This window comes from Acipenser ruthenus, chromosome 17 (assembly GCF_902713425.1).
Source record: "Acipenser ruthenus chromosome 17, fAciRut3.2 maternal haplotype, whole genome shotgun sequence".
NCBI classification, from domain to species: domain Eukaryota; kingdom Metazoa; phylum Chordata; class Actinopteri; order Acipenseriformes; family Acipenseridae; genus Acipenser; species Acipenser ruthenus.
The window spans coordinates 10,430,037-10,444,021 of NC_081205.1; the positions used below are offsets into that span (position 1 = coordinate 10,430,037).

Genomic DNA, 13,985 nt, shown 5'->3' on the forward strand with positions numbered 1-13,985 from the left:
CTATTGGTTAGGGTAAAAGTAGTAGGGTCAACTCATTTTAAATGTATTAAAACTGGTTTAAAATATCAGACCCTCATCTCAGTCACTTTCTGTATTACAGATATTTGGTCCCCACGTCTCCAATGTGCAACAGGAACCAAAGTGTAAGAGTGAAGTGGGTGGGTTCTATTACATGTAACACAGGAAAAAGCTGATTTCAGGAATGTTGCAGCTGGATAAATGTCTCCAAACCTGAAGGAAACCTCTCCCAGTTTGACAGAGCAACAGAAACTGAACATTTTAATAATACAAATAAAAGTGCATGAATATATTTGATCAGGCAGGCTAGGGCTCCCACCAAATAAGGTACTGTATACAGAACAGTGGACACTCACTAATCCAAACCAGTTAAGACTGGACCCAGCTCAGATTAGTGGTTTTGTTCTTATCATAATCTGCACTCTACTAAAAATGCCTTATTGTACTGTTTGTGGTTTGGGTATTTAATAAAGAATATAGAGGCAGATTGAAAAGCTTAACACACTTTTCATGGAATTGTGACATTGAAGTTTGGTGTCTATGACAATGCATTTCATTATGATAGCATTGTTCGGATTATTGATCGGCATAGTGGGGTTCGAATTAGTGAACATACACTGTATTGTTCTCTTGTGTGGAATTCAGTACATGGTCCTTTGCTGACACCCAGTGGCCACACTATACAATGCCCTGACATAACAAACTCGTGACTTTGCTATATACATTAAAAAACATCTTGGTTAGGTAGGATGTGTGACGAGTATGATTCACAATATATCTTATGTACTGGTATATTCTGTGTAACAAATAGCACTGATTAAAAAAAATACGTTCCAACTCCATTGAGAAAGGTATAGCTACAAAGGTATATCATCAATTTGCGATAGATTTTGTATATGGTCAAATTGCTTGATATCACTCCTGTTAATGTCACTCCTGTTATCACCACTGAAATGTCAGAATATAATGGGAGCCAACAGGGTCAAGCTCCTAATAATATGTTTGGCTATTGTCATACTGTGTTTAATATCAATCACATTTATCAGTCATGCAACTGAAGCACACCTGCTATCACTTTGGGAGTAAAAGCATGATTCTGGAAAGTGTACTTCTGAATAAGCTGCTGTGCAGTTTGAAATGTAAGACTAGCATACAGAACAGACAGGTTTTAATTAATAAAGTGTGCTGTATATGTATAGTATAGTATAGTATAGTATAGTATAGTGTAGTACACTTTTCTGATTGACAATAAATGTTATTCATGAATTGTAATCAATGCAATACCTAGAACTCCTGTATAACTGAAATTATATTTTTGCCATTTTGTTGGTAAACTAGGGTTGTCAACATTCCCTGTATATAATGGAAGCAACCCCAGCACCCCTAGTTCCAGCGCCACTGCCGGTCAGTGGTTCTGACCGGACACTACAAATTCCCTTAAAACCGCCCGGATGTCTGTTCAAAACACGGACAGTTGGCAAGCCTATAAAATCAACAGTTTATTCTCGTCATTTTTACTATTTTCAAGTTATATTAAAAGTTATTTGATTGTTACATTCATTTGTATACGGAGAAGGCAAAAACGAAGTCAGAGAACAAAAACAGGGAAGCTACGGAATTCTAAACTGCTGTTTAGTGTTTGACCAGGCTAAAAACTCAACGGGCAGTAGGACCCAGCGGAATCAAAGCCTCCTGGCTGACAGCAGTCCACTTGTTTTTTGCTGTAAAATGGCGGACTGCGCTGGGAAGGGCCCTGCAGCTGCTTGTGAGAATGAAGACTGGTCTAGTGAAGTGCTCAGGTAATAATAAACCGTGAAGCTAATACACGTTAAATGTGTAAGCCAAGCGCAATTGGTTTGCAATCCTATAGCTGTGTTATTGTTAAGAGGCACCTGAAATCCTGCAGTACACGTGGAGTTGTTTAGGAGGTAAATAAATATACATTGCTATTTAATAAAGCTATATATATATATATATATATATAGAGAGAGAGGGGGATATATATATATATATATATATATATATATATATATATATATATATATATATATATATATATAATTCGATGTGAATTAAAATGACGTTTAAATGCAGTTGTTATTCTTGCCTTAATGAATTCCAAACAAGTTCCCAGCGTGACGAATCATGTATGTCAATCAGTTACTTGACCACTGTTGTTGTTCTTGGACTCGTACATTTTATTTTTTTTTCAACATAAATATAGTGTGGGACATCAGAATATTTTGGGGAAAGTGACAAGAGAGAACATTTGAAATCGGTGAAGGAAAAAGTTTAGTCTAATTAAACGCCGTTCTGTTGTTATATCAGGGTTTGGTCAAAAGGGGGCGCTTTCAGCAAATACCTTATTTATTTATTAGTTTTATTTATTATTACAGTTTTGTGTCGGTTTATCTATTGTTCTATTCAGTGGTTCCCAGCCTTTTTCATTATAGGGCTCACCTTGGTGTTTGGATTTTTCCCACGGACCACTAGCCATGCATTTTTTCACCACAACATTTTGAAACTAATTTGTAGGCTTATTTGTAAAAGTACATGTCGAAAGTAAAGTATTTATATAATGTTATCTAACTTAACGAGAGGCCTGGGCTTGAGTCTTCCAGTTCATCAAGGAATGTTGTCATTTTGCGCATTGAAAGTTGCTGATGGCAAAGTTCCCGTTTCTTTTGTTTAAAAAAGGTTATTTTTTTCACATTTTGAATGCTGTATTTTGCTTTTTTATATGTACCTCGACCGATGTTGGCGACTCAGTGAGTAAGTTGCGTTAGAAATGTTGCGGGGACCAGCACTGGTATTTACATTTACTGGTTCCGTGGTTTTGTCAAACGAAACGTAAACCTGCAAAATTGACTTTATAATGTGTAACATTTAGTTAGTATGTATTTTACGCTAGAAAGCTGTTTAAGTTAATGGCGGCTTTCAAGGTGATGCTTGGTATTGCATCACAGGGAGCTGTAATATAAATTAATTTATAAACACCCATAATAAAAGAAAACAGATAAATGGGGAAAATACAGACTACATACACAGTCTTTTAATTTTCATTTAAAGCAGTAGGCATGAAATCCCAAGTAGATGGCAGGGGGGTATGGGGGTGCTCCCCCAGCGCGGGTGCAAGTGGCAACGCCCCCCACCGAAAACGAATTTTAGGGTTTTGCATTAGTCTAAGTCCTGCATAAATATATTTTTGCCAGCTAATAAATTTCAAGCGATATTAAAGTATTCTTTCCCTGACAGTCCCTCAGAGCTGTTTGCGGCTCGCACCCGGGACCACAAGCTCCCTGCGCGGGGCCAGAAGGACTTTCTCCCTGACGGGTCCCAGCGGCAGAGTGAGAAGTTGCGGCGAGGCCTGGAGGAGCACTGGAAACTGGTCTCTGAGGAGCGTGTCGAGAGGCAGTGAGTCTGACCACAGCGGGGCATGTAGCTGAGTGGCACAGGGTTTGCAGGCTTAAACCATTCAGGGTATAGAGCGGTGGTTCTAACTGTGTTCGCTTGAAAAACACACTTAGTCTCTTGGTAGCTGACTTTCTGAACTATAGTACTTGGGCATATGTTTAATTTACACAGAGGACACACAGTTTTACTTTAACAGGGAATTGTTTTAGAATAATCATCCACCAGACATCTCCTCTATTTTTGTGTAACAAAAGTTACGCCCATCTACCAAGGGAGCTTAACCACAACTCTCGTTGCTGGCAAATGTGCAATCTGAAAAATATGAAGCTCTACAACTCCACACATTAAATAAATAGGTGTGTTTTGATTTATTTAGTACCTGCCCATAAATACTTTTTAAAAGCAATTACTTAGAAAATGTCAGGATAGGCTGTCCAGCAAAATATGAGCAAGCAGAATTTTGTTATTGAGATTTCAAACCAAACTGGACTTCAGGAAACTCAAAAAACGTATCTTCTAATTCTCTCAGTACAAAATATAAAACTCTTGATGGATGTCCTCAATGACTTATTTTAACTCAGTTTTATCAGTGTTCTGCAACACAAGGTCACGAAATGCAAAATATTGTGTGAGTAACTGTCACAAAGACAGCCGGAGTGGGTGGCGTCAGACCAGAAACAGGAAGTAATACACAGAGACTTGGGGTTTTGGTGAAGCTGAGCACGTGATCGCGCTCATTATTTTATGATTAACAGACAGAACAGAAAATAAAAGGTTTGAAACAAAACACAGGACACGGCACTGGTAGCCAAAATAAAGAGACAAACAAAAACGAACACACACTAACAAACAGGGACGAACAAACACGGTGAGTAAAGCAAAAACAAACGTTACGATCTTTCTTTTTCTTTCTTTCTTTCTCCTCTCTCTCTCACCCGTTCTCCACTCACGAACACCCAACCCCGAGTGAGTCAAACGTGCCTCTATATATACTGTTGTGCTGGGATTCAATTACTAATTAATTATTCACACAAGGGCAGGGCACATTGCCACAGTAACAAAGACCCCACAAGAAGCATTCACGGTGGTGCAACACTGCTGAATATTAAATACGGGTCTGTTTTACCTCCAAGTGACAAACAAAAACATAATATTTCCGATGGAAGTTGTTTCACCTCTACTGGAACTACCATAAGGGGTATATTTGCAGAAATTAACCTTCTTATTTTCTCCATGCATATTGAATCCTATGTAGGCTCACTTGTACACATTTTCTGGTTGTAAGGTCATTTTTCCTACATTGCACCCATTTTTAATGTGAGCGCCAATATTATCCTTTTAATATGAATCACATCTCGTAACGGTAAACACCTTACCAAAGACTGAAGTTGGTCCATTGAAGGTGATGCAACTTCTGTAGTAAATATTTCATTTTTGGCTGTCTCTTGCAGGCTCTTGTCCTCTGGGAGCCACTCAAGGTTTATTACTGTAAGTTTCCTTTTCTAAAATATTTTGAACAGTGTGAATTCTTTCTCATGTGTATTCCTTGTTTCCTAGGGGGAGTCTGGTGAAAGCGGAGTGGAAACCCAAGGACAATGTTGTGGTGCTCATGTCTCCAGCGGTGAGTGTTTGAAGTGGAATAGCAATACATTACCAACATGCTACAGTCCTGCTCAACCAGTGCATAGGGTGGGACTTCAGTTCGGAGCATATGAGAAACAAGCATGCTGGCAACATACTTCCCCTGCCATGGCTATAAATCCAAAATAGTTAACATCATAAAAAGATCCATCACGTTGACACAAAACTACTCCACATTCTGATTGTTTCAATATGTCGATACCATGTGTCATCAGGATAAGCTGTTCTCTAGATATGCAAACATGTGCCTCCAGACACCTCTCAGATACTGATTCTCCTGTGCTGAAGAATGTCCTTACCAAGGTGCATGTAGCTGTAGTAGCGGTTCTCTGGTTGATATGTACGAACATACGTATGTAAAGACAGACAGACAAGCGTCTCCCTATCTCCTCATATTCTAACTTGTGCTTCCTCCTCTATATCTCTGTCATGGGAACATACCGCACTGATACAGTCACACGGAGGCAGAAGAGCTAACCGCCTCTTTTTCCAATCCAGGGGAAGTTTTGGCAGACCATGGGCTACTCTGAACAGGGGAAGCAGTTTCTCCAGTCCGAGGAGGCCCTGTACCTGATGGAGTGTGTGAGTGAGACAGTTCAGATGTTTTTAGTTTTTAGTCTATGTGGAGCAGAGGGCTAATTCATTAGCCTACCTTTCAATTCCGGAAGCCTGGGTTTAAATCCAGCTGCTTGGGGTCACAAGAGAAAGGTATTAATTGTTCTTAAGCTCAGGAATGATAAAGTTCAGAGAATAAACAGGAATGGTTCATACTATAAGTTAATGTGTTGTGAGTCTCTCACTGTATAAGAGATGTCCAAAATGTATGTTATTATAAGCAACACATTTTTCTTGGGTAATAAACAGGGTCTGGCTTAATTATGGCTGGTACATACATTGCATTCAAATAACTAACAAGAACAAAACATACCAGGGATAAACCCAGAGAAATGGGATTATCTGAACACTGATCCATTGCATATCGTTGCTTATCCCACTTGAAACATTTGTAATTCAACCGATATTCATGCAACATGCATTGACAACTGCAGTTGATATTTCATCTCTTAGTGATAAACTATGAGATTTTCTAAATAGATCTCATGAAATCTAATAAATGTTGATGGCTGCCAGTCAAATGGTTTTAAAAGCATAAGTAACAAGGGTGAATCCAAAAGGCCTGCCTGTGGCAACCTATTTGTTGTTGTGAAACAGGTTTTGCCAACCTCCTTTTCTGTGTAGAACAATCTTGCTTTACCCTAGTGAAAGTGAAAATAAAGTGGTAAATAAAAACAGTAAATGTTAAACTAATGAGAAAGAGACTAACATGATTACCACCCTTACAGAGAGATATGGCTTGTTGGGGAGTTATCCTACATAATATATTCCTCTTGTTGTTTCTCTTTCTGCCATCACATCCCTGTGGCCTAATTGAGCTCTCAGAGTCGTTTCTAACATCCAAGTACATTTGGTACACCAGTGTGCTACCATTAATCTGTCCCACTGCAACAAGTCTGCCTGGAGGTAAGAAACCCCTGTTAGAAAAATGTGGTATTTCTTACATCCAGTAGCAATCAGTGTTGCAGGGGAATCACAAGGATGTGATGACGTAAATTGAAAATGATACAGACTAGTTAATTCCTGCATCATAGGTATATCAACTAGGAAATTACTTTTTTTTTCAACTTTTACTCGGGAACGTTTGCCAGGACCAGGAGAGAGAGATTTTTTCTTCTAATATTTCAGTGTATTCAGTTCATGCTCCCTCCTGCAGCAGTGCTGGTGGTCTGATTGAAATGAGTGGTATGTTGTGGGAACAGAAAACCAGCATTGAGGAGGGAGCATGATCTGGATACGCTGCAATCCTTAAAGGATACATTTAGCACCCCCGAGTAACTATTGAGAAATATATTGCCTGGTTGATTTTATGACCCATGATGGATGATTAAACATTAAGAGTTGGCAGTATGTTTAAAAAATATAGCACAGGACACAGCAAAGGTCACGTAATAAATTTCTTGAACGCAATGTTTCCTACCCATTGCAAGTTGCTCAATTACAATTTCAGGACAATGTGTGACGGTGTGTTTTTTGGAATGTATTTCTCCAGGGAAACGTGGAGGTGTTTTACAGAGAGCTGCCTCTGTCTGTTCAGGAAGGTTATGAGCTGATGCTGTCAAACAGGACGATCTCCCTGCAGCAATACCAGGTACAAGAGGCAGGGCACACAGCTAGCTGTTTAGGGTAAAGTATGGGGCAGATCTGGTCCTATCTCAGATCTGGTACTTCATCAGGACAGCAAGAAGTAGAAGTAGCATTTGTAGTCGCATCACGATATATATGAAATACTACTTCTACTACTAATTGTTTAGCTATTCAAATATATTGCCCACTGAATTCATTCAATAATGTAGCGAATTGTCTGTAGTGGTAGGATGCTATACGCACATTTCACCAGTGTTCTGATGCCTGATTATTTTTAAAAAAGTGATAAACTATGCTGGCAAACTATAAGAAAACACCTTCTGTCAACATTGAATGCAGTTGCTGAAACTTTTGTCTACTTCACTTTTGAAGCTATGAATGAACCTCTAATGCAAAGACAATCACCCCTGCCAAAAAAGTAACTCAAATGAGAAGTGCTGTTTCAATGCAGTCTTTGACTTCAGTGATGAATATAATTAAGTCTGACTAATGCATTTTAAAACACCTTTTTTTTTTTTCCTCCATATCGGTATTACAAATATTTTTTTTTATAGAGAATATTGCACCCAGCAAAATGACCAAATCAGAAGTAATCCATTCAATAAGTAGTTTTAAATTACTTGCTTTAGAATTTAAATTGGTGTTTTTGTTTCTTCCTTTGACAAACTAGCATCCTAACAAAAAACTTTATGCTCGTCCGTATTCTGATTGCTTGCCAATATGCTGCGCAGCCCTCTGATTGGTTGAACAAGGAGTGGGTTGAATTCATTTTGTCTGACCAACTTTAGTAAGCACTGCATTAAACCTGCAGTTTATTGTCAGTGCTATCCTGAATGAGCAGTCACAAAGCTCTTAGACGGTATTAGCGATCCTTGTTTCCTCACTGTTGACTCATTTTTCCTACAGGTGTTCAGTCATCTGAAGAGATTGGGTTATATAGTTAACAGATTTGATGCCAGGTAACCATCATGTTTTTCCTGGTATGTCTTCGGTTTATTTTTGAGATTGACACATATTTGAGTGGTTTCAGAATGCCTTAAAGTGATTGTAGCTAACAAAATAATTCCATCTGTCTGTTGTGTACTTTCATTCACTATATACGGATATGGCCCAAAGGTTTGCATCACCTAGAGGATTGAGACATTAACATCATGTAATCAAAGAAACTGCAAAATGATAACACAGAAGTCTACTGGAAGCCACAACAGTAGTACAGTATTTAATGATAGATTTTAAAATGTCACATTTTGTCAGTTTTTTGTTTATATTGAAAACTACAAAGCGGGATGTAATTCAGTATGTTAACATAACATTATTTAGCAGGTTTCATTCAACTTTATGAAGCGGAATTTCATTAATTCTATAGGGTGATGCAAATACATAGCTGTAGGTCTCAAATGTCTAGAAATCCATGTTATTTAAACATGTTATCTGGCGCTGCAGTTGGAGTTTTCAGATTGTGGTGCACTTCCTTGATCTTTTCACCTGAAGGATGAAATCGTACTTCTTTCCTGTCATTAACCAATCAGCTGCTTCCCCTGTTGACTGACATGCTTTCAGCCAGTAACATCCTTTGATCCCAAAGACACTGCTGAGATTAAATAACCTATGAAGTACAACTGGAATAGTTTTCCTGAGAGTAAAGCATGGGGATTCAAAGTAATAACCCAATTCAGCACCAGGTATGATGTTTTAAAAGAAAAATAACATGTGTTTCTTTCGGAATTGCACATTGGAGACTTGTGTAGCCAATGGAAGTGATTTATGGGATCAATCTGTTTGCTACAATCAATTTAAGTTCTGCAGGAAAACAAAAATTAAAGGCCCTAGTGTTTATATAAATGATCTTACCCGGTTGATGTCTGAACATGTTTAGTTGGAGTATGTAGCATGCAGTGATTGTGGCACTGGATTACAGTTTGAAATCATTCACTTCTTCCCTGTGCTGTGTCCTGTGTCTTTCAGTGCCGTTCCCTCCCTGTATGAGAGACAGCTAAACCTGGTGCAGAAACGAGACAAAGCCGACCGGCACCATCGAAAGAGAAAGAGGAGCCGCAGTCCCAGGTAATGAGACACTCTCTGCTTGTCTAGTGCTACACGGGGGAAATCTGTCAATTTGTTGACTATTGTCAGTTTAGGTATGGCATCTAAAATTATTTTCAGTTACAATAAAGTTACACAGTAAAAAATTAACACCTGCCTCTGTTAAAATAAATGTTCTGTTTGCGTTATCCAGCAGGTCCAAGGATACTCCAGAAGGACAAAGCCAGACACGAGAGAATACTGAACAGAAAGCACATGAAGATACCATGAGCAGCAGAGAGGAAAGCCAGAACTCTGGGTCTAGTACTTGCATGATCCCATCTGAACGGGCTGCTGCCTGCAGCATGGAGGTGAAACAGGGAGGTACCTCTGAGGAGAGGTCTTGTTGGTGGGACTCCCCCCTGGTTCCACAATCAGAGCAGACACAAGACAGGCAGCTACACTCCCCACAGCGCTCCGGGCTCAAGTGGGACTTTTCAAGAATCTCCTTCCCCAATCTGGGCTTGGACTGCCCTCTCACCAGTCTACAAGCCCCAGACCCTGGCCTGCTGCCCAGCGCTGTCCCTGCCAGGGCCTGCGATGTCTCGGCCTGGCTGCAGAGGCTGAACCTCCGAGAGGAGCGTCTGTCAAGGAGGGAAAGGGAGCAGCAGGACAGGGAGAGGCAGTACAAGAGAGGAGTTAACGAGGACAGGGAGGTGAGGAGCTGCCGTAACTGGCAGGACTACAAGGAGCTGCTGCAGAGAAGGAGCCGACAGAGCTGTAGGAAGTGGCCGGCTCACCTGTGGAATGAAGCTGTCAAGCCACTCACTGCTCCTGGACAGGCCACCTCCACAGGTACAGAATAGAGTCTTGTCCCTGACTTCAAACCCCCAATCGTGAATACTGACGTAATGTTACTCTAATATAACAAGAAACCCACACTAGTCCTATACCCAGTCCTGGGTTTCGGCGCTCCCCTTAAGTATAGTAGCTATGATCAGGAGCTCGGAGTTTGAGCAATCAGACCCCTGGTAATTAAATAGCCCCTCCCTTATACAGTAGCTGGATGAACATCAGCTAATAGTAAGCCTGTTGACTCAGATGAGACTTATTCGTGGTGCATGCATTTCAGAGTAGAATTGACAAATGTCTTCAGGCAACTGGTCATTTCAGTAATGTAGCAAGCAGAGTGCCTGAAACCCTGAACTAGGTGAAGGACTAGTGTTAGTGTATAGCTTTGTCCTTTCTCACGACACACGCTTCTCTAATGATACGCTAGGTCATGTAAAGGAATTGCCTACATGTGTCTTGCTGTATTCATTAATTCCCATTTATACTTTTCTTTACCTTCCTCCAGTATTTTCCAGATAGTACAATGACTAGACAGTCCTACCGTTTTTAACAGTCCAGTGATTAAAGTAGCGCGCGAACCACAATCCTAACTGAAACTCTCTCTCTCTCTCTCTCTCTCTCTCTCTCTCTTATTGTCCTTCACTCTGCACTAAATATTTGATGGTTGATCACCCCTACATTGTAAAGTGATGATCTTAGATTGCTGGTTCCTGACCCCTCTGATCTAGATCAGTTTGCCAGTCCCAGTTATTTTTTTTTCTCTTCTGTGAATCTAAGGTGACCTGCTGCAGCAGATTGGTATGATGCAGCCTTCTCGACTGCTTGACGAAGCTGCCGGGTAAGTCAGTGTGTCTGCTTGTGTCAAAGGGTCCGCTTCATAAAACAGTTTTATGGAATGTTGTGTGTTTTTTTAGTAAGTTCAAGAGGTTTTGTACACTTTGATTTTCTTACGCCCAATATCGGTGTCGTCCAGTAAAAATTAACCCTTTCACTGCCGCATTGTATTTCAAATTAAAGCTATGCATTGTTTATTTTTGTTTCTTGTACTTGTTACTATGAACAGCTGCTTAATGTGAACAAAAGGCTATGACCTGAAGCATCCACGTTATAAAGGGGGTACTGCAATAATGAAACACCAGCAAGTTATTAATATTTATTATCTATTGAATGTGATACAAAATCAATACCCAAAATAATACAAAAATCTGAGGATTCACAGATATTGTTCCAAAACTAAAATACACTGGGCATGGGTTGCAAAACAAAAAAAAAAAATTGTAAAACAGTTGTGCTGTAGTGTGATGCAGCTGCTTGCCTGGCGGTGGCGCTGTCTGTCTCTTCAGGCTTGTGGAGGATTCGGGAGGAATGAGGATTTCCTTCGATGTGTACCAGGCGGACACTGTAGCTGAGTTTAAGAAAAGCAATCCAGGGAAACCCTACTCAAGGATGTGTGTCTGCAGGTAACAGATATTGAAGAGCTCTCAGTTGTGGATATATAGGGTCACATGATTGCTCCAGGAAGCTAAAACATTGGGAAAACCACGCCATGCATTTAGATAGTGTTGCACTTAGATGGTCATTGTCCTTACTGCTTCCACGTCCAAGATTTGGAGTCCTGCAGTTTATGTTCCCTTCCTTCCTATGAGCATTTGAACCACCTATTTTTAGAGGTAATATCGGGATAACCACAGATGCAATCCAAGGTTATTAACCACTGCTGTAAAATGCTCCAATATAATTTAGCTTTGGTGTATCTCGGTGGGGTGCAGTTCAAGTGAAGGAAACATGTTTCTACATTCCTGGTTATCATAACCCCTTTTAAATTAGCGTTGCCTTATCATTACAGTAAAAGGGGGTGTCTGGTCTCGTTTTGTGTTGCAGTTTCGACGGGCCAGTGCCGGACTTGCGGACCCTAAAGAGACTGGCTTTTCAGAGCGGGGACGTGCCAGTGACCTACGCCGTGGTGGACAATGGAGACATCTCCTTCTACTCCTTCAAGGGCTTCCAGCTACCCACTGACTGCTGCTACTGAGGCTGTGCTCACACACTGGGTGAACCTCATGGGGAGGCAAACCACAAGGGGTCATGAGAACGGCAAAGTGACAACTCCTTTATCAGGCTGTGGCGGCCGTATTCCAACCTCCAACCTCCAGTTCCATAACTTAATATAAACAATATGGAAAACTGTTTTATACTATATTCACCTGTAGTGTCTCCTCTATACAATACTGTGGCATTTTTGATTAAAGCTGAGATGTGTTTTTATTTAGTTCTGGTTGAGTTAAAATGTTTTTAAGCAAATAAAATGGAGGAAGGTTTTGCTGCACAACATCAATGGTCGTGTTTTTTTTTGTTTTTTTTTTTAGCGTATCAACAATAAAGGAGGTGTGCATGCATGCATGGGTGGTTGATTCACCATTACTAAGAACTGTTTTATGATGTAAGGATACGTGCAAAGTGAAGCCAGGGTCACTGAGATGGATTGTCCTCTCTGCTTGCCTCTGCAGCGGTGTCAGCTGTGATGTGGATGCCTGTGTTGGGTTGCCAGTTTCGTTTTTGTTTGCCACCGCATGTCCTGCCACCTTTTCATCACCTGGTTGACTGTCCTCCTGGTTACACTGACAGCATTGACTTTCTCCACTATAGAGGACCATATGGCCTCTTAGGTAGCATAACTGATGTTGGCTGAGGCTTTTCCAAATAACTGAATTTCATGCTGAGTGACCTCAGCCGTAAGGACTCTCAGCTCCTCAGAAAACCTTTCTTTCCTGTGCACCAAGTGGACTTTGCTGCCCATCCTCTTGACTTTTTTTTTTTTTTTTCCTTTTGGTTTGATTTTTCGTGCTCCACGAATCTCATACAGCGCTTACTGCTCTCTGTACTCCTAACTCTCGCACCTATGGGCTGTAAGTGCTGCCGCTAAATAGCCCGATGCACATTGCGACCCTGATTATCATGGTTGCAGCTCATTATTTGTGCATGTTGAGTAATTTGCATTGCTCTTAAGCTTACATAATTGCCTGGCCGCTAGGCAATTTGGATTTTGCAGTCGCAAGTGTTTGCACTGCGCCTATCAGCCCCAAAGTGCCTTATATTGGTCAGGACCTCTTCTATAAAAAGCTTGTGCATGAATGCATTCATGATTATATGGGTTATTTCATGTTCAGTAACAAAAGTGTTAGTTTGTACTGTATCAGTAAAATAAACCCAGTACCCCATCAAATTACTTAAGGAGAGCCACAATCTTTTGATTCAGTCATTTGTAAGTGGTGTAAAGAGAACAAATACATTTCAAGCAGTGTTTGTTTGGATATTCAAATACTAATCCCTGCATTATTTTTTAACACATTTTTTATTGTAAGTTGCACACTGTTATAACCATTTTATGCTTTGTTAACAGGACTTCCTGTCAAAGGCACTGAAAAGACCCATGATACATGAGGCAACTTTCTGGCACCTCTTGTAACAATCTAGGCCAGGTGACAGAGCAAAGGTCTATGGAGGCTCTTAGAAAAGGCAAGGTAGCCAGTGCCTCCTCAATTTTAAAGTGAAAAAAGTACATCTATATACAGTGTCTGTTCTTTGTAGTGGTGCATGCTGGGAGTGTTATTGTTCTTATGCTGTTCCATTAGGGATGTGGCAACTACCTCATGAACTCCACCTACGCTTGAACTGTGGCCTGTTTTGAGTTCTTACCTGTAAACAGGAATACGTTTAAAGCTTGGAACTCAGTATCTGTAGCTTAGTGTTGTTTACATTTACACTGAGGCTTGAGGTTCAAGCTACATCTGCCTCTTTTGCAACACCATGTGGATGGCAATTGAAACTACTTTTTA

The 13,985-nt window shown here is 40.4% G+C and overlaps 1 protein-coding gene across 2 annotated transcripts; it reads left to right on the forward strand.

Moving 5' to 3' along the window:
* Window positions 1-1,456: 1,456 nt before the first annotated feature.
* On the forward strand, window positions 1,457-12,478 carry tsen54 (TSEN54 tRNA splicing endonuclease subunit). Of its 2 annotated transcripts, none has more exons than XM_034038302.3 (11): window positions 1,457-1,817; window positions 3,274-3,432; window positions 4,990-5,053; window positions 5,572-5,655; window positions 7,181-7,279; window positions 8,182-8,234; window positions 9,241-9,339; window positions 9,512-10,152; window positions 10,927-10,987; window positions 11,493-11,609; window positions 12,031-12,478. In XM_034038302.3, exons 1-11 carry the CDS (start codon window positions 1,747-1,749, stop codon window positions 12,179-12,181), a joined length of 1,599 nt encoding a protein of 532 aa, XP_033894193.2. In that variant the 5' UTR covers window positions 1,457-1,746; the 3' UTR covers window positions 12,182-12,478. The 2 variants fall into 2 exon arrangements, with proteins under 2 accessions (XP_033894193.2, XP_058845929.1); XM_058989946.1 differs by having other exon boundaries at window positions 1,817-1,946.
* Window positions 12,479-13,985: the final 1,507 nt, after the last annotated feature.